This window comes from Hirundo rustica, chromosome 7, assembly GCF_015227805.2.
Source record: "Hirundo rustica isolate bHirRus1 chromosome 7, bHirRus1.pri.v3, whole genome shotgun sequence".
Classification (NCBI taxonomy): Eukaryota; Metazoa; Chordata; class Aves; order Passeriformes; family Hirundinidae; genus Hirundo; species Hirundo rustica.
Genome location: NC_053456.1, coordinates 17,877,324 through 17,900,304, shown reverse-complemented (window position 1 = coordinate 17,900,304; position 22,981 = coordinate 17,877,324). Strand labels below are relative to the sequence as shown.

Here is a 22,981-nt window from a genome sequence, read left to right as displayed (position 1 = left end):
CTTGACGTGTTTATTCCTTATTCAACCATAAAAACATTTCTGCTCAAGTAACAAGTAAGTGTTTCTAGTAACTGCAAGCCCAAGCAAGTCTGCATTTAATTTTTGTTGTAGATACCTTATATGCAGGGTAAACAGACTATTTTTTGAGCCCAAGAATACTTAAAATTTGGACAACATGTATCACAGAATGTCTTCCAATAGGAGGCAACTAGTTATGGCATATCTCTTATAATCCCCTTGCTTTTGCATGACAGTCAAAATGTTTGAGAATGAAAGTCAGGATACTGAAGTAAATGAAATGTCAGTGTAATTGTCCAGACAAAACAGCAAGCCCCAGTGAAGGTGCATTATGACCTACTGGGTAGGAGTTCTTTGAAGTAATAGCAGGTATCCACATAGCACAGTGCACAGTTCAAACTCCAGGGCTTTCAAGGTAAGGAGGGCTAGCAAAGCAAAGAGAGTTAGGTAGTAAAAATCATCTTGTTAGCAATTATAAAAGATATATTTTAAAATTTATTCTACAGAAGAATAAAATTAAGACTACAGATGCACCTGGAGATGGGAGCAGTTTTGCTGGGACAGCGTCACCAGCTAATTTTTGGAAATATTCTTGTGACTAAAGGTTGTAAAGCTCTCATACTTTGCAGCTTCAAGATGTTAGACTACTCAGTGTCTCCATTTTTGGGACGTACATTCAGTAATCAGTGCCCTAGTTTTCCTAGCTACTTGTAATTTTAAGATACAATATGATGATCTCCAAGGAAGACATGAAAATTATGTGGATAGGGACCAAGAAGCATGGTATCACACATAACAGCACCTAATACTTTTAATTTTGTTTTTTATTACAGGTAGCTGTTACCAGACAAAGTAAACATTTTCAGTTGGAGCTGCTTAGAATCCTATTTTAAGTTGCCAAAATGTTTGCGATACTTCTGTTGAATAGAAACAAGGAAAAACTGCTGTAGAGTAGTAGGGTGTACATCCTTGAATGCTTGGCCAGACCGCATCCTTTGAGGTGTTGGACAACTACAGCAAGATAAAAGACAAAATGTAAACGACTAAGCAGGTGGGTTGGTAGCCAAACAAATAGAGCTCTTTGCAGAAGGGAACATGTCTTAATTTTTCTGTCTGAGTTAACTGACTGTGAGGCTGAAGTCAAAATGGTGTGTTGCAATGACAGGCCCAAAACTGTTGATGCTGTGAATGGTCTGAGGTTCTGGAGCTGTGGTGCTCTGTTAGTGCTTGGCTGCTGGTGGCACAGCTGAAATATCACTTGTTGTAGACAGATTTGCTTATGAAGTCTATTATGGTGATAAAGCAAAGCTGTATCAATATCAATAGAAATGTTTCACAGCTTCTAATTGAAAATCATGCCTTCTATGGGGGATTTCTTTATACAACCCTATTGAAAATCGCAGCTAAGATGGAGATTTTTTTCTTTAAAATTTCTGATTAGGTAGCTTTGTGAGACGGAAGGTGTCCTTATTAAAATAACATGAAATTTGCAAGTACGGGAAACTATGGTTGTTAAAAGCTTAAATACTTAATTTAATTTTGTCTGCCTTGAAAGAGCTATGTGGTATGGAAACTAACAAAGAAACTTTTTCAAGAGTCTATTGCAGTATAGTTTACATAAAGTTGCATTATGTTTTGTCATCTGTTCCTACTTTTTAACACAAGCAATTTACTTTTTTTGGTGGGTTTATGTCTTCAAGGAGTATATTTGGAAGAGATGTATAGTTTTCTCATTTTTAGCTGTATTAAACCTCACATTCACTAGTAGTACAACAGCTACTGTTTAAGTGAAAGAGGAGATGAACACTTGTCTTCTCATCATCATGAAAAGACCACCAAAACTGTTAATGGACTAAATTATTCCTAAATTATTAAAGATAGTTAAGGAAAAAAAAAAAAAAAAAAAAAAAAAAAAAAGGGGATGAGGTAGAGATAAAAGGAAATTTGCTGGTTTTGATCTGGATACTTTTCTTGAATAATGTGTTCCACATTTGCTCCACATATAGTGATGAAAGAAAATATCTTAACATTGGGAAAAGAAATAAGAAATGTATCCAAAAAGGACACTAATAATTTTAGGAAATTTCAACTTAGTAGTAGTATTATTTCAGAATGATTGTGCATGTATGGACCTGGAAATAACAAGGGCTGTATCATTCCCAACTGAAATAGAACTGTAGTGCCAAAAAGAATCCCAAAGAGTTTAATTGGAATGTAAGTTGTTAATTCCTCTGTGAACTTTGTCCCAAACTTCGAGAACAGTCTTGTGCCCATGACATGGCAGTTTCATTATACACAAATGCCAGTGATGTTTGCTTCAGTTTGTGACTCTACAATGAGCGTATTTTTAGTAGCTGTTTTGTTTATAGCAGCTGTTCTGGGTGAAGAACAACTGTCTGCTGTTTCAACATACCTGCTTGTTGGTTTCTAAAGCATTAATTTCCATGAGTGTCTGGGCATTCCCAAACAATGCTTGTAACAGGAGTTTTAGGGGTAGGGTGGAAAGCTTATTCTTAAGTTTACCCTTAGTAATTTCAATACTCTTAGAACAACTGGTACACTTTTTACTGAGAGTTGGGTCACTGTTAATACAAATAACAAGCATGATATGTAAGCTGTCATTGTTAAGACAATACTAGAATGTATTCTTTAGAAATTTCTAGTCTTCCAGACTGATGGAATAAATTTTCTTTAGCCTCTTCATTTATTTTACCAGTTGTTCTCAGGACTAAGCAGGGCAGACTTTGCTTTGCCTGTTACGTTTGATGTCAGCCCAGCCAGAGCAACGCACTAAAATACCGGACGTGCGAGGAAATCATGACAAGTGACAGAATAGTTTAAGGGAAGTGAATATTAAAAACTAGGCTTGTGTATGTGGTGGTGAACATCCAAAGGAGTATAAAGGAATTGAGGCAGACAATCAGTTCAGGGCTGAGGGAGAGTTAAGTTTCTGTAACAGCTGTTAAAAAAAAATCCAACAGTGGCTATTTGCAAGTGCTAGCGTACTCAGTGTGCTAGTGCTGGTGTACATTAACCACTTACTAATGGTTACAATATTTCTAGTTAAAAAATATTTAATAAACGATAGCTGGACTCAGAATTTCGTAATTTCCCCATAGCTATGTGTGTCTGTCTGCCTGTTTGTTATTGTCTCTTTTTTCTTTTTTTCCCCCCCTGTGTGATCCTGAGCAAGACTACAATCTAACAGGCTAAAGTCACACTTAATCTGAAGTGGCAAAGCAAGAAAAAATTAATTTATTTCACATTTGCTTAAGGCTTTATATAGCTTTGATTTATCAACAAATGCAATAAAAATAATATTTTAAATAGTTAAGCTGACTGCAGTTTTCTAAATTAAATACTTGAATTAAATGGGGAGATGGAATGCAGAAGGAGCTGCAATTGGTCACCTTTGGTTAAACAGCATGATTGGTCTGATCAGCCGACACTATTCCATTGCTTCAATTGCTAAAAGCTAATTAAACACTTGCACTCTGCTAACTGAAGCGTATTTGGCCACCTGCAGTTTCAAAGTGCATGTACCAAAAAGAAAATCCCTGTGCTATGAACGCCAAGCTGCTGCAATTCTAAACTTCAGCACCTAAGTGAAACGAGGTGAAGCAAAGGTTGAAGAAGTGGATTGCAGAAAACTTCCTTTTTGAATTGCAGAGGACTTAAATTGGGAGCAAGCTGGGCACCCAGGCACAGGTAGGTGCCCCACTGTTAAGGATTAGCATACCGTTAACCCTTCTCAAAAGCAGCGCTAGTGCCAGGGTGGTTCTTGAATGCTCAGGAGACAGCTGAGCTGCTGGTGGCCCCAGCTCTTTAGGCATGTTTTGACCATCTCTTACACGTCTGTGTAACCTCTGCCTGAGCTCTACTCTGAGGTTTGTTAAGAGCTTTAACAGGAGCTACCATGAGACACAGGCACAAGCTCTCAGTATCAAGTTCACCTAGGGCTTGGCCCCTCAGGAAGAGGAACCCTGAGAGAGGGAGGTCTGGGGGACATGGGCTGCAAGGTTCTACCTGTAAACGGTGCCTTTAATTTTTTTTCCATTTTATTCAAACTTTGTCTGCTGTTGTGTTCTTTTAAAGAAAATTGCTGAAATTAAAAAAAAACAAACAAATAAACAGACTGTTGGGTGTGCTTGGAAGTTCAATAAAAATAAAAGACATAGTCTTTGCTGCCAACTAAAGATAAAAGGCTGAGAAGGTATAAGGAAGGGTCTGCTAGACCATATTGTCAGGAGGAGAAAATAGGTGTGTCTTGTTTAACTATTATATTACTTTTAAAACATAATTTGAAGATGATGTGAAATGTGAGTTTCCTGATCATCAGTGGGAAAACCAACAAGCAGGAATCAAACAAATCTCCAAGTGAAAAATAAAGACGTTAAAAGCAGCAGAATTTTAGATTGAAATCTGACTCTTTAGATTGCTTATCTAACAGTGAAAGGCAATTTGGGTGAGAGAATAAAACAAAACCTTTAGAAACCATGTCAAGAGAGATTAAAGGAATGGGGTTGCTTTAGTAAAAAAAAAAAAAAAAAAAAAAAAAAAAAAAAAAAAAAAAACTGATTAGGATGACATAACCATGTTTCAACACAGAAGTTGCTACATGAATGCAAGTGATTAATCATTGTATCTTCAAGCAATAGGTTGCTCTAGCTTTAGAGCATAAAGGAAGAATGCTGGATCAAACTGAAGGTTTATTCAGCCGGATATCTGGCTTTTGACAATGATCAAAAGTATATGTCTAGGGAAAAACGTAAGATTATAAAATACACAAAGTAATACTTACCCCCAAGTATGCTAAACCTTCAGCTGTTTTTAGCTCTGAGAATGCCAAAGTGAAGATGATTTCTATGTATTTAATAGTCTTGTTCAAGAGCTTGGCAACTTACTTTTTCCACTCCCATAAATTTTGAATAGTGATACATTCCTGTGTGACATGGAATTCTGTGGCTTAATGATACACTGTCTGAAAATGACTTTTTGTTTGTTGTGAACTACTTGCTAGCCAAATTTAATCCTTCCCAATGCTTTTCCTGAAAGAGACATTAACTCATCGATCCTCCTTCATACTCTGTGACACTTACATCCTTACATAACATCAGGAGTTGTGCCATAGGCATTTGAGGCTTGTACACTTTTGCCGTTTTATCGATTATATATCATCAAGGTTTGCCAAAACAAATATGTAGGTCTGAGTATGCCTGTGCTTTATTTCTGTCAATATCTTGGGAAGAGGATGATTTTTTTTTCTTAAACACATTTATTTTTTTTAATCTGTCTACTTTTGCTCTCCCCTATAGTGAGTCACCTACAGGATATACCTGTTCTGTACAAGACCAAAGTTTGAGAAAAGTTTGTCTGTCGTGCTTCTAAAGCACTAAATATCGAGCTGAATAGAATCTTGTGAAACCCTATTTATTCACAGATGTGATCACCCAATTCACAGATGATATTTTCAGTTCTCTGGCCAGTGAAGAAAAGAATTTAAAACCTTAAGAATATTATATATACTTGTTCATTAATTTCAACTTAAATAATGGTAAGTACTTTTGTCTACAAATACAAGTAGCAGTTCACAAATCTGGAGCAGGGCAAATGTATTGCCTTTATCAACATTCAAACATTCTAGTCTGGCTTGCAATCAAACACTATTTTTTCCTGAACTGTTTCTGCTGATTCATTGTTACCTTACTTGGTATTGCAATGTTTAAGTGAAACATGGTGCTTTAATTGTCTTTAAATGAACTACCTTTGTGGCAGTGTTTTTTAGATGGGTTGTTTGATGCCTTTTTAATATTACATTAAAACTTAATGAATGCTGAGTAACACTAGAATCCCTATGGAAGCACATATGGTATCTGCATTAATACTGAATGAATGCATAATGATCAGTAGAATTTCAGTGATTTCCACATGAATCAACAGTGATGAGCCACTTAGTGTTACACTCAATTACATCATGTTTAATTTATGTAGCATTGTTTGGACATTATGTTTAGAATGTCTTTAGTAAATCATTGAAACTCTAATTGAGCCTCCATTTCAGGGACAAATTGCAGTGTAAACATAAAATTCATTTTTAAACACAATTAATTTATGTTGAAGCCCACTTACAAAGGGTCAACAATTTGATATATTCTCACTATTACTCCCTGAAAAATGGAATCCTAGTATGAAAACAAATTGCAGTAGCTGTTAAATTGTTTCTGTTCCCTTAGTTATGCAGCCACCAGACAATGGAAATGCATTAATCCCCTGAACTCTGGAAACAGTGGCAATACCTCACCTGCCCTATTTGACTGCTGCCAAGCCGTTCAAAAGACCTTTTCAGGTCAGGGTATCTTTCCCAAATCTACACAGCAGATTCAGGAATGTTCTCCACAATTCCTGACTAGCACTTCACTGCCTCTCATGTTTGGGAGGCCCTTCTGGCACATCCATGACTCCCATGCAGCAAGGTGTAGCAAGAGCTTTTGAAGAGTGACCATGCCATCATCTGCCAGAGGTAGACAAAGAGATGGTGAGGGAACCTACACCAAAAGCAGACTCTCTCTTTCAGCTCTTCTCCCACCTTGTGCGGGACCAGGAGGCAAACGTGGTGTTGATTGTCTGTGCAGAGGAATATAGTTTTGCCTCACTTCCAAAGCATCTCACAGGTCTGAGGATCTACTGCTTCACTTCATCTCCCCCGTTCCACATCGTAGCACACTGAACAGGGGCTGCTGGTTGGCCCTGGGGTGAAGGCTGGAAAAAGCTGCCGGTGGCAGCCCTTCACTGAAGCCTTCCACAGTACCCACTACAGGAACAGTATTTAAACAGGGCTGGGACTTAGCAAAGGATGCTGTGCTGGACTCTGCCTTTCCAGACTGACTCCACATGGAAACTAGAGACACATATATCTGATCGTAGCAAAAACTAATGCAGATAAAAGTGCTTTGTAAGAGAAAATGGAAATAAAATCTCCACACTTCAAACCTCCCTAGGAACCGTACACTTCTTGGCTTCCACTTTTCCTGATACCTTTCAGCAGATAACACATTGACACAGTTTCCGGGGGTATCTGCTTGAGCTGGTTTTGGACAGGTTCCATAGCAGGTCTGTAAAGATTCATTCATAGAATAAAGCTGAGTTTGCCTCTTTTACTCTGTCAGCTCAGTAGCTCAAAGAGCCGTCCAAACTGACTTGTGGCAGAGAAGACACTGCCTTCCACTATTCCAGAAGGGATCTTGAAGACAGTTCTTTCAATCCTTCTCACTGGTAGTTCAGGCCAGCAAGGGTCATTTTGACTTTAATATTCATCCTCAAATCCCTGTTCCAAATACAGTAAACTTGAGATGTCTTGGCTGAGAGGAGTGTTAGTTCTCTGAGGTTGTCCAATCCAGCTGTCTTAAGAAAAAAGACTAGGGGGAAAGAGGACTGTATTAGGAGACAAGATCCTACAAGCAAATCCATTAATTTATTTTTAGCTTCAGAAGTTTTTCTGTGTTAGGTTCTAGCACTAGGCACTGCATCCAGTTACTTTAGTTTATATAGGATTTAACAGCTATGAGTTCACAAAGCTGTCATTTTAATTTGCTGTTCTTTTTAATCTGCTATAATATTATCTGATGAATGGCAAGGCATCTAACAAACAGCTGACCAGCAACTTTGTTAGAATATCCACAGATAAAGAACTTTATAATGATAATGATGATAACAATACCTGCTCTCATTTCCCTGGATTGCTGAAAAATGCAAATTCAGACCTTTAATAATTGCAGCTCGGGCTTTCATTTCTGACAGCAAAGTGAGAGAAAAAAACTATTTCCATCCAAAAAACTGTAAAAGAGGCTATCAGAGGTTTTGTTTGGTTTTTTTGTGGATTTTTTTCTTTTAATTATAATTCACTTCATTCTTGTTAAAAGAATTTAATAAATGAAGTATAAGAGAGAAAAGATACTTATGGGCAACCTTTTTATTTTGCTTTTAAAAATTCTTTTTTGGTTTACGTTGATAATTTCAATGATTGTTCTCATGATTCAGGAATTCTATGCCATGTTAATTTAATTCAGTTTTATTCTGAATTGAATAAAATATATGCTAGCTTGCTGGCTATGATGATAAAATGCATGTACTGCTTAAAGAGAAAGTATTTGAAATATACAAAATAATCTGAAATGCACTTCTCTTCAATGTATGCCTAATAGATTTTAATGATGTAATTATTTTTAATTTTTTATGTTGCTATATATTTTTAGAACCTGCCAAGTAAGAATATTTTTTAGAACTAGATGTAATGAGGTTATAATATTACTATAGCCTTTGGAATAACACCAATATAAGGAACAGTAGAAGAAAATAATTGAATGTATGCCTTGAGCTACATGATGACTGTTCAAACAGACTTCACAGAAAATTAGATTTCCTTGAATAGTGTTGTGGTTACAGTGATATAATTCATGTTTCATAACTCTGAAGAAATAATGAAGACATTATAACCAGAAATGTGTCAATTTGAATAAATTTATTATGAATTGCTTTGGTTTAAAAGCTCCCAATATGTTATAATAGAAGCCTACATTCTTGCTTGAGAGCCAGCCAAACTGGGGTTTTAATATTTTAACAAATCACTTAATGGTAGATTTTTCTCTCCGAATAAACAAAAGGAAAAATGTTCTGAAGGAACTGTGGTAATAAAAGATATTAAAACATACCTTTCTTACTCCCCATGGAAATACAAACAGCTTTTGCCTGAATCCAAGTTGCAATGAAGCAAAATTAAGCCCATGCAAAAATTAACTCCCTTCATCCATTGCTGAACTGCAATTACATTTGGATCGAAGCAATATTCAATGGGCTTCCTCCAGCTACACTCCAAAATACCTTCTTCAAATAAAACCACGCAGGCTGGGAATGTTAACTGGAATTTGGTTAAGGGACTTGCACAAAGTCCAGTATATCAGTTAGTTAGTTTCATGTGTCAGCAATACGTCCTGGCTTTAATATGATTAATAGGTGGTATTGGCTCTGTGGCCCGGGCTTGACAAAATGCTAAAACAGGCTTGAAGCCTTGAAGAGCTGCCACAGGAAGAAAAATCCTCAAACGCACTTTGTTAGCTCCAATTCTTTAAGATCCGTTCAACGGTTTGAACTTTTACCAGCAGGCTTTTTGCCAGATTAGTTACTGTCTGTCCTCCCACAGACCATAACGAGAACACAAAACCCACAAAGCTACTACAAATTCTTTGTTGTGTGCTGTGGCAAATTTGACAGAACTGTGCCTGTGTGCTTAGTCCATCTGTGGGATGGATATGTCATCCTGAGTGATCCAGTAGCTCAGAAATCCAGTCATAAGAAAGCACACCAAGTTTCTGTCTAGTGTGGATGTATAAGGACCTGGACGTTATAGTAAGGGGATGTATTAGTCCAGCAGTTCTTCTTGGTGCACAGGATGAAAGCTCAAGTGGATTTAAAGTCTGAAAACTTCACTGTCACTGTCTTATAAAGTGAGTTCAAATTGTGTAAAAAAGGAAGAAAATGAAAAAAAAATCTGCTTTCTCATAATTCTGAAACAAGTATAATGAGTTGGGATAAATTTATGGAAGTGGAGAACACTAAAGGTTTAATTTGAAGGGGCTGAGTGGCTATAGTAATATTCCTAATTTGAGATATGATCTCAGTTTGTACTCCTCCTTCCCAAGTACTTCAGATACACCAAATGTTAAATTTCTTTGAAGTTGGGTGCAAATTATTTATGAACTTGTTCAGTAGCCAGCATTTTTCTCATTCTCCCCCTGTCCCTCCACCCCAAGGGAAATTTTTGAAGACTTTTTGACTGTTAAGCAGAATTTATAAGGTCACTATGTATAATATAATTGTCTGGAATTATCTTCTATGTTATTATTCATATATTGTGGAGTATCTCCTTCATAAATATACAAAAGCATACTAGATGGTTTCTCACATTTAGGATTATGAAATTGTTCTATTTGTCATGGTAAAATTATGACTATTAGAAAAAACCCCGTTTTTTAATTCTAGTAGGTACTAAACAACTCCAAAGCAGAGCTTCAATAAACATGAAATCAAAGGAAAAGGTACTTTTTTTCTCCAGCTCAAAGGAAAAATGTCTTTTGCACCAGATTTGAAGCTGATATATTGTTTGAAGTGGCAAAGTATGAATGCATTTTACCTCTTTTTTATTTTTAGAAACAAGAAACCTTCATTATACAAAGAAGGACAGCCTGATTGTTAGAGTACTAATTTTGGACTCAGAGTCTGCATTTCTTACTGAGCCACCAGTTCCATTAGATTTAGAGAAAATCACTTAGCAAATTAATTGCATTGTCTAATTTTCAACATCAAACAGAGATGTTTAAGTCTGAACCTTTCTTCAAAGGTTTTCTATGTATTCAGAGGGAACAAAAAGTTGTTCTGGGATGGTTGTTAAGCACTCAGCCCCCTGTGTTTTTTAGCTGACATCTGGAGTCTTCTGTTTCTCTCCTTTGTGATGGCCAAGCTAAGATGGTATAGCTGTCTAAAGTCAGGTACTCTGAACATCCTCTTAGGGTTACTTTTTAAACATGTTTATGCACATAAAGATGCAAACATTTACTCATCCGTATGAAGGGAAGAAATACATTAAAATGTTAGGTGCACTGATGTTATGATAATTAGGTCTGTAATAAGTGCTGAGATTGGTATTGTTAGATAGGTTTCCTGAATTACAGAGACTTGCTTTAACAACCTTTTAATATAATAACTTCCAAGTAGTCAGCACATTGCTTTTAAAATATGAATTGGTATGTTGGTTTTTCAAAGGTTTGTTGAATATCTCATTTCCTGAATATAGATTTCTTGGAATAACTCTTGAGACAGAGCAAATGACTTTCTCTGTGTGATTAATTCATTCCAAAGAGTGCTAAATGTCCTACCAGGTGATGTGCTAAAATGGTGGCAGGTATGTTATCATACAGTGGCACTACCTCCGGAATTCCACCTCAACTGATGAGCATTTGTTTGGTTTGTGTCATTTGGCAGAAACGTAATGACTCCATCATCAGGGCTCAGCAGAGCTTTCTGTTTCAGAGCCCATTTTAAGGCATTCTAAATTGCACATGCACAGGTAGATTGATTTGGAAATTGTTTTGCTCAACCAGGGCTGGTGCAAATTTGGGGGTGCAAATCTGGGCTAGATTATTCCAGTGATTTTGGAAGAGAAAAATTTCTCCTTCCCTCATATGTATGCAGATTTGCATATGAACACATTTCCAATTTCTTACTCTTCCCAGAATCACAGAAAATCTCCTTAGATCTGATGAAAGCTTTCAAAATCCAGTTTCACACTGCAGTATGCCTGATGTTCCTAAACTTTGTTTATTAAAGTCGTGGCTAGTTTTTTGCAAGCTGCATATTACAGAAGCAGAAAAGAAATAATATGAGTGAAGCTTAGGCACCTAAATACAAGTGACTGGTGACATATTTAATACTCAATGATATCTGAAACACCCCACGGGACAGACCTGTGTGACACAGGCTGAACAGGAAATGTATGCCATTTTAGGGCATGGTAGAATAGGGATTTACATTGGTATGGTATGTCTGCATTTAGGCAGAGAAATCTCTTTTACAGCAATTCTTCCAAAACCAGAAATCATTTTGTCTTTCAGTTGCATCCATCAGCCTTCTACTCTGATAACAAAAGTGGAGTGCTGCATGTCTTGAGGTTGACCAGATATGTTGTTCCTTTAAGTCCAAAAGTTTTCATTTGTCTTCCTTTTTGCGTGTATCTGGAGACTCTTACTGTGCTTTGTCTGGTTCTACTGTTTCAGTATCCCTGGCAGCAGCTCAGAAATGCCTGAGACTTCGGAGTGGTGTGGCTGTTTGTGAAAAGTCATTTTAGCTCTACATTTCTTGTGGGGTTTTTTTTTGGTTTTTTTGGGGTGGTTTTTTTTTTTTTTTTTTTTTTTTTTTTTTTTTTTTGTTTTGTTTTGGTTTGTTTTGTTTTGGTTTTTTTGTTTTGGTTTTTTTGTTTTGTTTTTTTTTTTTTTTGTGGTTGGTTTGGGTTGGTTTGTGGGGTTGAGTTTGGTTTTTTGTGGGTTTTTTTTGGTTAGGTTTTTTGGTTTTTTTTCTTTTTATGCTTGTATTTTGTTTCCCACTCCACAAAATGACTAGTGCTAATGGATCTTGAATCTGATTTCCCAGCAACTCACGTTACGGAAACTAAACTTCTATGGTGCCGGATAAACACATGGAGTACCAGAGAGCACAGTCACCTGCAACCTTCCTTCCATAAGAATTACACGGTTTTGTGCAGTATTCTGAAACACATGAGGTCAGAAATTCTGGTTTTTTGTGTAAGGTGGAGTTCCAGAAACAGCACTGTAAAAAGTATCAGCAGTACTCTGCTGTTGTGAAACATAACCTGTTTAATTTATCTAAATGGTTAATAATTTATGTGATGTTTAAAGTCATCCACTTGTCAATTCCCTTCCAGAAGATTACATCTAGTGCAGTAGCTGTTGTGGCACTAGGGGTAGTTATGGACAAATGAACCACATAATATACTGCTGCAGTTATTTCTGGAAGCGAGCGCACAGCCTCCAACTGCCATTAGGTGCAGATGTAGCCACTGTAACCCCACGTATGTAACACTCACCCTGGGCTATTACAGTTCTCTCTAGGAAGGAACTTTAGGCCTCAGTTCAAGGTTGGCCAGCGCAGATTGCATCACCTAATGCATCGTTTATTACAGACGTTCTGTGACTGATTTCATGCAGCCCTAGTGCGAGGGAGCAGAAGCCAGCACAACACACATCTGACCTGCAGCTCACAAACCCTACATGCCACTCAGTCAACCCTATGCTGAACCTCATTATCTCCTCATGGCTACAATAACATTTCAGAAATCACAAGATCTTGATTTGATTTAATTTGATTGATTTGAAGGGTATCATTCTTATTCTTAAAAAACCTGCACAGGATTTCATTCCAATCTTGTGTTACAGTTCAAGGCATAATTCCATCAGGGGGATGTTCTGACAGGGAATCACAGAACTTGCTATTGAAATAGCAAACACTGTTGTCAAATCTGGCAATAAAATCCATCTCTCTACTCAAGTTTCTTACAGAAGTATGCTAAAGTATTCATGCTTTTTAACTGGGAAAAAAAAAAAAAAAAAAAAAAAAAAAAAAAAAGTCCTAAACCAAACAACATCAGAAAACAAGTGCAAATGTGCTTCTTGATAGTAAGTGCAGAAAAAGAGAATGTAGTCAGGGGAAAGACTGGAGTGTTACTGTGCTGTGGTTTGTGAATCTGTACACCGAATTTCAGATTAGGCTGAAAAGCAGCTTGGGAAATGACTGAAACTGGTAGTACTGACTTAATCCCTTGGAAGTCTTCCTTACCTGCAATAAAAGATACACATTTTAACAATAAATGTAAACTTAATAGTCAATGCAAGCTGTAATAATAGGGAAACACTCTTCACAAAACATTCAACCACAGATACTTTTCAAAGACTTACCACTGCCAGGAAGTTAGCTCGTGGTATCCCCGCTTGTGGTCACTGGATAAATTTGGCTCTTGTGAAGCACTTGAGCCCAGTTTGAAAGTTATAAATGGGCTTTTGAAATGCTCCAGAAGGAGCACGAATGCACAACTCATCGTAGAGTACCATTTGTTCAACACATTTTAAGTCCATTGAGATGATAAATACACATAAATTGGGGCATGCCTTTTTTACTGAACAAATTACTTTTTTCATAGGGTGATTCTCAGCATTGCTGCTGATGCAATTTATTTTGGGGGACTTTGGGAGAAAACATATGGGAAGATGACATGCCTGGTTGTAGCCTTGCACTGGAAAAAGTAGCTATCTCTCTGGCTTCAATCTAGCACTTGAATAGAAATAATTCCTTTCTCTACTATTGCAGCTAGGACAAAAGATGGTGTAAAGGTATTAGTTCTCTTAGGGCAGTGAAGCTTGTCGTGGTAAAACCACTATACATACATTGTTAGTATTTTGATAAAAACAAGGGGATATGGGTGGAAGGGTGACAAAATCCAACAAAAATCCTCTATAGTTTTCAAAGATAATCAGAAATATTTTGGATTTTTTAAACCTCCACTTTGTCAGTAATAATTGTGAGTTTACTCTAATTACAGGTATAATTTTGTCACTTTAATCAAGTGTTGTGATTCTAAATAGCATACAGGCTTTTGAGAACTGGAGAGCTTGATTTTCTGGAAGTGGGGTGCATACTGAATAGCTTGAATCCATTGCAATTTTTCTCAATATATATTTTAATTTTACTTGTGAAACACCTGGACCTGATTATGATTAAGAAAGGCAAAATTAAAAGAAGATGAAAAAACCGACTGAGTTGAGTATTGAAGAATACACAGAAATTTAGTTTTAGGAAAATGGTAGATCTTAGAACAAGAACAACTGTACTGTGCAAGCATGGCAATTATCAAAAACCACACTAGGCAGCTTAAGCTTCCTCAATAACTGTTCAGAGATTACTGTGTTTGTACTTGTTCAAAGAAGGAGTTAAAAAAGGGTACACCTGAGCAGATTCTAGGCCAAATGCTCTCTTTAGCCAGGCTCAGGAAACAATTTTTATTCTTACAGTTGTTTGCAAAGAGAGACATTAAGGCAGGAGAACCTTTAGTTTCACATTCTCATGCATGCAGCATTTCCAATGCTACACTGGAACAATCACATAGATCCTTCTGTGCCTCAGTATTCCACTGACTTTCCCTCATGCAATGCTATTCCCAGTGAAAGCACTGACAGCAGGCACCATTAGGACAGACTATGAGATATAGAAAAAGAGAATTAAGTCAACTTGTTCCTTTCAACATGCAAGTGAAATTATAATAGCATTACATTTTTATTGGTTTTTTTTTCCTAGAAGTGGTGTTGTTGCTGTCGTGACTAATTAGATTACTACTAAAATTGTTTTGAAAAATAAAGTATTTAATTTATTTGCTATTATTCATTCTATTTGTGGTTTTTATTTGCCTGGCATTTTAAAACAATTACATGACTAACCCAAAGACACAAAAACATGCCACGTATGTCAGGTCACAGCTGTGTAACACGTTGCACAGAATAGGTGAAAAGTCAAAATATATTTTCTTCTTGTAGCTGAACTTTTTAAATGCTGATAAATATCACTATAGAATTGCCATTTGCAGGGTTTTACCTCTTCCCAATCTCAGTTTTCTACCTAGAGAACCTATACCAGTTCTCTTGCCTTCTATTCTTCTGAAGACAATGAGGTTTAACATGCCACAGTTATGCCTGTGAATCAATTAGGCAAAAAACCCCAGTGGCCTGGTCTTTGCAGTTTTGTAAAGGATAGCTGTTCACAAGCAATGAGCAAATCCAGTCAAATATCTGACAGTGTAAAATTCATGATATATTTGCCAGACTTTGTAGATAAGAACTGTTAATCAACTCAGACTTCGACTTCTACTGTAACAGAATGAGCTGTTCAGGGGACAAGGAATCCTTCATTTCATTGAAAATGAATGACCTGCAAAATCATCTGTGACTCAGCCAAAATGAAAACTGTGAGTATTGCTTCTACGACACAAATATCTTTCTCCAGAATTGAAATCTTGGCTCGTGTATGATGATTTTTTCACTGGATTCAGGAAAACAGCAAAACATTTGCCTCAAAACATTTTATATGTTTACCAGTCTCACATCTCAGTTACTGCCCCTGACCATGCCAAGGAGAGTCAGAAGGTTTCTAACATGCGGCTGTCTTCACCAGGGGCTTTCAGTTTTTGACTATGGAATGGACTGACACAGTATTACCCCCTCTGACTAGTGCCATCAAACCGTTCTTCAGACAGAAAGGATTATTTTTTTTTTTAATTATTTTGAAATGGAATGAACGCTGATAAGAGAGCCATGGAATTGCCACAGAGGGATTTGTGTACATAAAGCAGAGGAGGAGCAGGCTGCTGCGGAGAAGCCCTGGGCACGAGAGAAAGCCTTTTCGCATTCCGCTGCGCTCCGGGCTGTGGCCGGACGTGGGTGCTGGGCCCGGCCCGGAGCCCAGCCTCCTCACGAGCCGCTTTTCTGGCACAGGGTAACGGGTCTGTCCCCCGGCCTCGGTCATTCCCTATTTCTCCAAGGCTTATCCATAAATTCCCGATGCACGGAGGGATGTGTCAGTTTAGTTAATGATTTGCCAGGCGCCGAGTCGCGTGTCAGGCCCGTCCGGCGGTGTGCGGCCGGAGCCCGCTGCTCAGCGCGGGGCAGGAGGTCACGGGCCGTGCCGGGGGCAGCGCTGCCCGCGGTGCCCCCCTCGGGCGGAGGCGCCGAGGCGCAGGGCGGGCAGCGCCCGGGGCCGGGCCCGCTCAGCGGGGCCCCGCCGCCCCCGGCCCCCACCGGGTCACGCCGCGGCCTCGGGTCCCGGGCCCGCGCACCTGCCGGGCCCGCCCCGCTCCGCCGCCCGGCCTGGCGGAGCGGCCGAAGGGCACCGGTCGGCCCCCGCCCGCCCCCCGCTGCCTCCCCGTCGCAGCGCGGAGCCGGCGGCCGCCCGCCCCCGCCGCCGCCCTCGCACGTGTGCCGGGGAAGGCGCTCGGTGCCGCCCGGGCGGCGCTTCCCCCCGCTCCCCGTCGCCTCCCCCTCCTCCGCAGCGGGAGCGAGAGCAGCCTCCGCCCGGCAGCGCCGGGGCCGCTCGCCGCCGTGCCGCCCCCGCCAGGACGTCGCCGCCGCCGATGGCCGCCCCGGTTGCCCGGTGCGCCCGGCGCAGGGCGGGCGGCGGAGCCCGCTGGCGGCGGCCCCCGCGGCTCCCCCCGCCCGCCCCCCCGGCCCCCCGGGGGGGACCCGCCGCCCTCGCCCCCCGACAGGTAAGGCCGGAGCCCGGCGGGCGCCGCTGCCCCGCCGCTCCCTCGAGGGCCGCCCGCTGCCGTCGGGGGGCGGGCAGCGCCCTGCGGGCGGGACGCGGGGCTGGCGGGGCCGGGGTGCGGCGGCCTGGGGAGGGGGCGAAGCGCAGCGGCGGCCTGGCTCTGGACCGGTCCGCGCCTCCCTGGAGCTCAAAAGTTGTTTCCCGGCCCTGCAGACACTTTCCGCCGCTGCGGATACGTGTGTCCCACCCCCCCCCCCCCACTCCCTTTTGATTTTTGAGGTTTCTCAGTTTGAGGTGAAAAGGAGCCGGCAGTGCCCAGCCTGCCTTGTCAGGATGAGCCGGCCGCTACTTTATCCTTGCAGTGTCTTTCTCAGAGTGTTGGTGAGATAAAACCGCTTCACCGGGAGAGATGCCGCTGTCGGCGGTGTGCACCCCGTTTGTTACCTCTCAGGCTGTTCTTAAAGGCATTGGTCTCTATTCTTAGTAATGGAAGCTATGAGCTGGGCTTTTCATAAGCATCTGATGAGTTTTAGTAGACTGAAGTTTACAACATCTTAAAATACTGCATTACAGGATCTTTTGCTCCTCCTAAAGCAAATTATCGCTTTAAATGAATCCGTTTGGTGAGGATTTTCAGTAAGTAAAGTATCTTCATTTTGTATTATTACCTTATTCTGATGGCATTCCCCACTTTGGACTAATTACTATATGAAATCAGGAATGATAAAGAAGGTAATGAAGTAAAATGTTAAGCTTGGAGGCATCAACTCACACATATAGAAAACTCTTATGTTGGCAGATGCAAATACATCAAGTGCTTTGGGTGCAGGTTTTCAGACGAAATCACGTAGACAAAGTGCTCTTCAATATTTTATGTGAGAAAAACTTGCACTCAGTCTAAACAACCATGTTGTTAATGTGATACTTTAAACCAGTGCATAATGAGCTCTTCAGCAAGTACAGTAGTGATTACCTTCACTACTGCAAATGCTGCCTGGTGATACTTCTGACACAATCCTGTTTCAGCCAGACAGCAGCAACTGAGACATTTATTTTATGGAGCTTCAGGGGTGCCAATACAAAACTAACTGAAAACAGAAATGAATGTATTGCTCTGCACTGTTTTCTCTTATCAGTCAATTTGATTCGATTCTGGTTAAAAAAAAAAAAGTTTCCATTTATTTAAAATACTGTTGTGATACTCTTGGGAAGTTTTGCTGAGAGGTTACATGAATCTACTGTTGTAATATGTGTACATAGAGAATGGCATAAACACAGGGACAACAAAATATTTACTAATGTCCTTAGAAGCCAATATAAATATATCTCTGCTCTTACTCTGCAACGACTTACGCATATTCAAACAACTTTATATTCAGAGCTGAATACTTGGATTGCTTTCAAGTAGTGTTAGGCACTGTATGTTAATATATTCAGCCTACTGATTAAATAAAATAACTGGGGGAAAAAAAAAAAAAAGAAAAAAGAAAGAAAAAAAAGGAGCTATTTGCTGCAACCAGAAAGCATCGTGGTATTAGTGCCATAGTAGTTCATGTATTGTGGTTGGATATTGCAATTTTAACAGCTGCTGTTACAATGATTGCTTGATATTATGTATTCTGTTGAAATAGGAGAAAAAAGAAAGGTGACAGTGTTTTGGAGAACCCATCAATTCCAAATCCTTTTCCCGAGCTGTGTTGCTCGCCGTTTGCATCAGTTTTTTCAGCCAGTCTGTTGCCCAAGGCAACTTCAAGAAAAAAGCAGGTAAGATTTATAAATTATTATTTGACAGTTTCTAAATTGGTTGAATGAAAGCTTGAGGAAAAGCTCGGTTACCTATTAAATTATTTTTCTAATAGTGGTGTTCCATATTTCTGTAATTTGGTGAAATCTTTTCTCTAGGTCATCAATGATTGTAGAAAATGAGGTTTTGGAACCTGTGACTTAAGACATGACTGTTCTTTCACAGAGTCTATGTGTGGCTCTGCACATTTTTCAGTTTAAGTGGAACCAGGGGCAGGGAGGCAGTACTTTTTGTCCTTAAATGAGAAGTTAATTTCTTTTTTCCCTTCCTCCCCACCTCCAATTACTGTCATCAGTGTTATAGAACAGAGGGTTTTAACAGTCAAACAGCTTTCCTGAAGTTGTAATTTTGTCAGGATAATGGAAGAAACCTAAGTTGATGGGGAAGGAGCAAATGCTGTGAACATGGCTATATGTTATATGCATGTGTGTTTATCTGTGTATGGCTGGTGTTATTACATTTCCATAAAGACCTTAAACTGTAAGCCAGGAGAAGATCTGAGTGGGCAGAAAGACCTGGCAGTACTGTTCAGACACAGAGTTTCCAGTTAGCGGAGATTACTGGTGTTGAAGATCAGTTTCACTCTTTGAAAGGTTACCTGTCTCATTCTCTCTTCTCTTCTTGAGACTGGAAAGAGTTCTGACAAGGAACATCTGTGGGATTAAGAGTACTCCCTTCTTCACACTCTCTGTTTTGGTGGTCTCCATGATCCCTATTTTAGCAGTTTCTAAGGGTGATAGTGGAGGTGTAAGAACTTAAACTGCTGCTGGTTATTCCGTTTTCAGATTTGTGTGAAGACTGTGCCTGGAAGTTGAAGTTTTTTGTAGTTGTATTAACTTTTCTGAAGCTAACCTTCCACAGCTGTTTCTGTGCACCTCCCAGAGGGCTTTGTTAGCCAAGTTGTGGCTAGCACCTTAAGGAGGCACCTTGTCCTCGCTTCTCCAGTGAAGAACATGTATGTGTCTTGGAAACTGATTCGATCTTGCCCTATTTCACATGTACGCCCTGGTATCTCTCTATAAGCTATGGTGTCTTTCTGGACTACTTTTACTGCTTTTAGTTCTTTTCATACAATAGCAATACTAATCTGAAGCATTTCTGGTCAGTGTGCTTCTGGATGTTGCTAATGCAGTGGGATAAAACTTTTAATTTCATCTTCTTGGGCAAGGTGGGACCATTGACTGTCTCTGCAGAGGCAGGAAAAACACTGAATTGGCAATATCATCTTTCAGAGAAAAAGGACTAAAATTCACATTTTTTAAAAAGATATTTTAAATTAGTCATGTTGCAGACCTAAATTGCAGTCATTGTGGTAATCTTTGGACTGGAAACTGGAAAGCGTGGTTTAACACACAAAGGTCAACTGCTTTTGTGGCCAGTCATATTTAACATTACTGATAGGCTTGATTGGTTAAACCAGCTATGTGTTAGCTTCAGTCTTCCAGAAGTTAAAGTTCATATCTTCGCTGACTTTACTTCTGCTTCTTCATGAAGGTTTGTGTGTACTTTCTGCGATGACTTCTGCTCACAGTCTTCCATTTCTCCTGGATTTTCATTTAAGAATGTAGTGCTCTTTCTGGTAAAAGCAGGAACAAGAACAACTGGTTGCCTGACAGAAGTGAGCTAACATAATGCTGGTGTCTGTTGGAGGACCTGACCTGTTTTTCAGCTACCAGAAAAATGGAGAGAAATATTCCTGTTACTTTTGGGGAGGCATTTTAACAAGACAGTGGTTTCTGTCACCTAGGTGTCTGTTTATAGCCACTGCAGGAGAACTGATACTAGGCCAAGCACACCGTTTGTCAGACTCAGCATGACTGCTACATTCTTCATCTAAAATTAATTATGTTAAGGCCAAATGACAACTGTCAAATTAAACTTTTATCTTTGAAATTCAGGTTGAAGTCTTCTAATAGGTTAATAAAATTACTCAGGCTTAAAAAGAGAGGGAATGCGAAGCAGGTGTGCAATGGGAAGTGAACTGGCTGTGACTTTGACTTCCCACAGGTGGCTGGCTGTGGAACTGTGCTTGGAAATGTCATGTTTCCACCCCCTGTCCTTATTTTGTTGACTTTGTAGCATCTCTGTGTGCAAATACATATCTGTATACAAAATTTTCATGGATATTACTGTTACGGTTTGGTAGTTTTCTAACTCTTGAAAGAAATCAGCTACTCTTAAGAATTTTTTTTTTGTGCATAGCGTTGACAGCTGCCAGAATTCTTTCTGTTGCTGCTCTGATGATCTACATATGTTTTCAGTGATTCTTCTTTTAGATTGCTTGCTTTTGATTTAGTTTCTTTTTCTGCTGTGCTTTTAATTTCAAGCATAGGGAAGAAAAATTGCAGAGTGAATTTCTACTTATGTCTTGTAGGTAACTATTATCAAAATGGGTGTTTCTAAAAGAGGAAAAAAAAAAGATGCCTCTTCTGTCTTGTTTTTCTCTCAAAAAAATTTTCTGCTTCTGTAGAAGAAAGAAGTTGTCATGAATATCTGCTCTTTTATTCATAGCACCTGTGACAACTGAAATCTTCCTACTTCAAAATAGATTATTAACATTATTTTGAATTCTTGTTTTTCTAAGCTGAAATTCTTACTGTCTTCTGATGATCTTTTATTATAAGCCTCTCAAAACGTTGAACATGCTGCTTGAACAACACGTTTGTGTGGTTGACTCACTGAAAATAAGTTTACAAAAGCAAATTGGTAAAAGCCATGTAGCAGGATAGTGATGTACCTCTGTGCTGGGAAGTAGTATATCTGTGTCTCTGAGCATTATTTGGTCTGCCTCACCAACACAGCTGTCCATCTCTTTTTCCCGATTTGCAGTTTGGAAGAGTTTTGTGTTATATCTTTGAATCACAGAATCATTAAGTTTGGAAAAGACCTCCAAGATAGTTGGGTCCAACCTTTGGCTGAACACCACCCTGTTCAATTAACCATAGCATTAAGGGCTTTGTCCATTAGGTTCTTGAAAACTGCCGGGGATGGTGACTCTACTGCCTCCCTGGCAGCCTGTCCCAGTGCTTAACCACACTTTCACTGGGAAAGTTCAGAAAAGCTGGCAGCCCATGGCTTGGATAAGTGCACCTTTCCCTTGGTTAAGAACTGTCTGCATGGCCAGGCCCAGAGAGTGATGGTGAATTGTGCTGCTGCATCCAGTGGTGTCTGGTCATTGAAGGTGTCTCCCAGGGAGGAGTGTTGGGCCTAGTCTTGTTAAACATCTTTACTGATGATCTGAGTGAGGGGATTGAGCCTACCATTAGCAAATTCAAAGACCATGGGAGGTTGGCTCAGATTTTGATCTGCTGGAGGGCAGGAAGGCCCTGTGGAGGGATCTGGGCAGGCTGGATCGATGGGCAAGACCATGGGCATGAGGTTCAACATGACCAGGTGCTGGGTCCTACACTGGAGATACAACAACCCCAAGCAGTGCCACAGGCTGGGGACAGAGTGGCTGGAACGTGGCCCAGCAGAAAAGGTCCTTGGGGTGCTGGTTGACAGCAGCTGAACGTGAGCCAGTGTGTGCCCAGATAGCCTGGAAGGTGAAGGGCATCCTGGCCTGTATCAGGAATAGTGGTTCCTTCAGGGCCAGGGACAGTACTTGGCACTGGTGAGGCCACGCCTTGAGTGCTGTGTCCAGTTCTGGTCTCCTCGCTTTAGAAAAGGACATGGAGATACTGGAGAGTGTCTAGCAAAGGGCAACAAGGCTCACAAAGGGACTAGAGAATGTGTCTTGTGAGGAGTGGCAGGGAGCTGGTTTTGTTTAGTCACAAGGAGTCTCAGGAGGGACCCCATTGCTCTCTACAGCTCCCTGAAGAGACATTGGAGTGAGGTGAGGGCTGGTCTCTTCTACGGTGCCTGCAGTGAGACACCATGTGAAAGTGCTCTTAGGCTGAGACAGGGGAAATTCAGATTAGATAACTGAAGAATTTTTTCACTGTTAGGGTGGTCAGGCATCAGAGTAGGTTGCCCAGGGAGTGGTGGAGTCACCATCCCTTGAGGTGTTTTAGAGCCGTCTGCATCAGGTGCTGGGTGACGGTTTTGTGGTTTAGGGGTTACGGTGGTGGTGCTTGGTTTGATGGTTGGACTGCATGATCGTAAAGGTATCTTCCAAACCTGATGATTGTGCAATTCCCTGAAATGTGTTCAGATAAACTGAATTTCATGTTTCAAGGTGGAAGACTTTGAACAGGCCAAAAAAACTATCTTTCCCCTCTTGTCTAACACAGCATGGTTGCTTTAGTGGATGGTGGGAAATGTTGTCTTCCTCTGAGGAATCAAGCTATT

General features: G+C 40.1%; 1 protein-coding gene across 2 annotated transcripts in view; it reads left to right on the top strand.

The window, feature by feature from the left end:
* The first annotated feature begins 17,480 nt into the window (after positions 1–17,480).
* GRB14 (growth factor receptor bound protein 14) overlaps positions 17,481–22,981 on the top strand; it is a 59,221-nt gene continuing 53,720 nt past the window's right edge. For both annotated transcript variants that reach the window (XM_040069647.2, XM_040069646.2), the window contains exons 1-2: positions 17,481–17,523; positions 18,519–18,651. In XM_040069647.2, the coding sequence (XP_039925581.1) occupies positions 17,498–17,523; positions 18,519–18,651 (159 nt within the window). In that variant the 5' untranslated portion in view covers positions 17,481–17,497. The remainder of the gene's footprint in view (positions 17,524–18,518; positions 18,652–22,981) is intronic.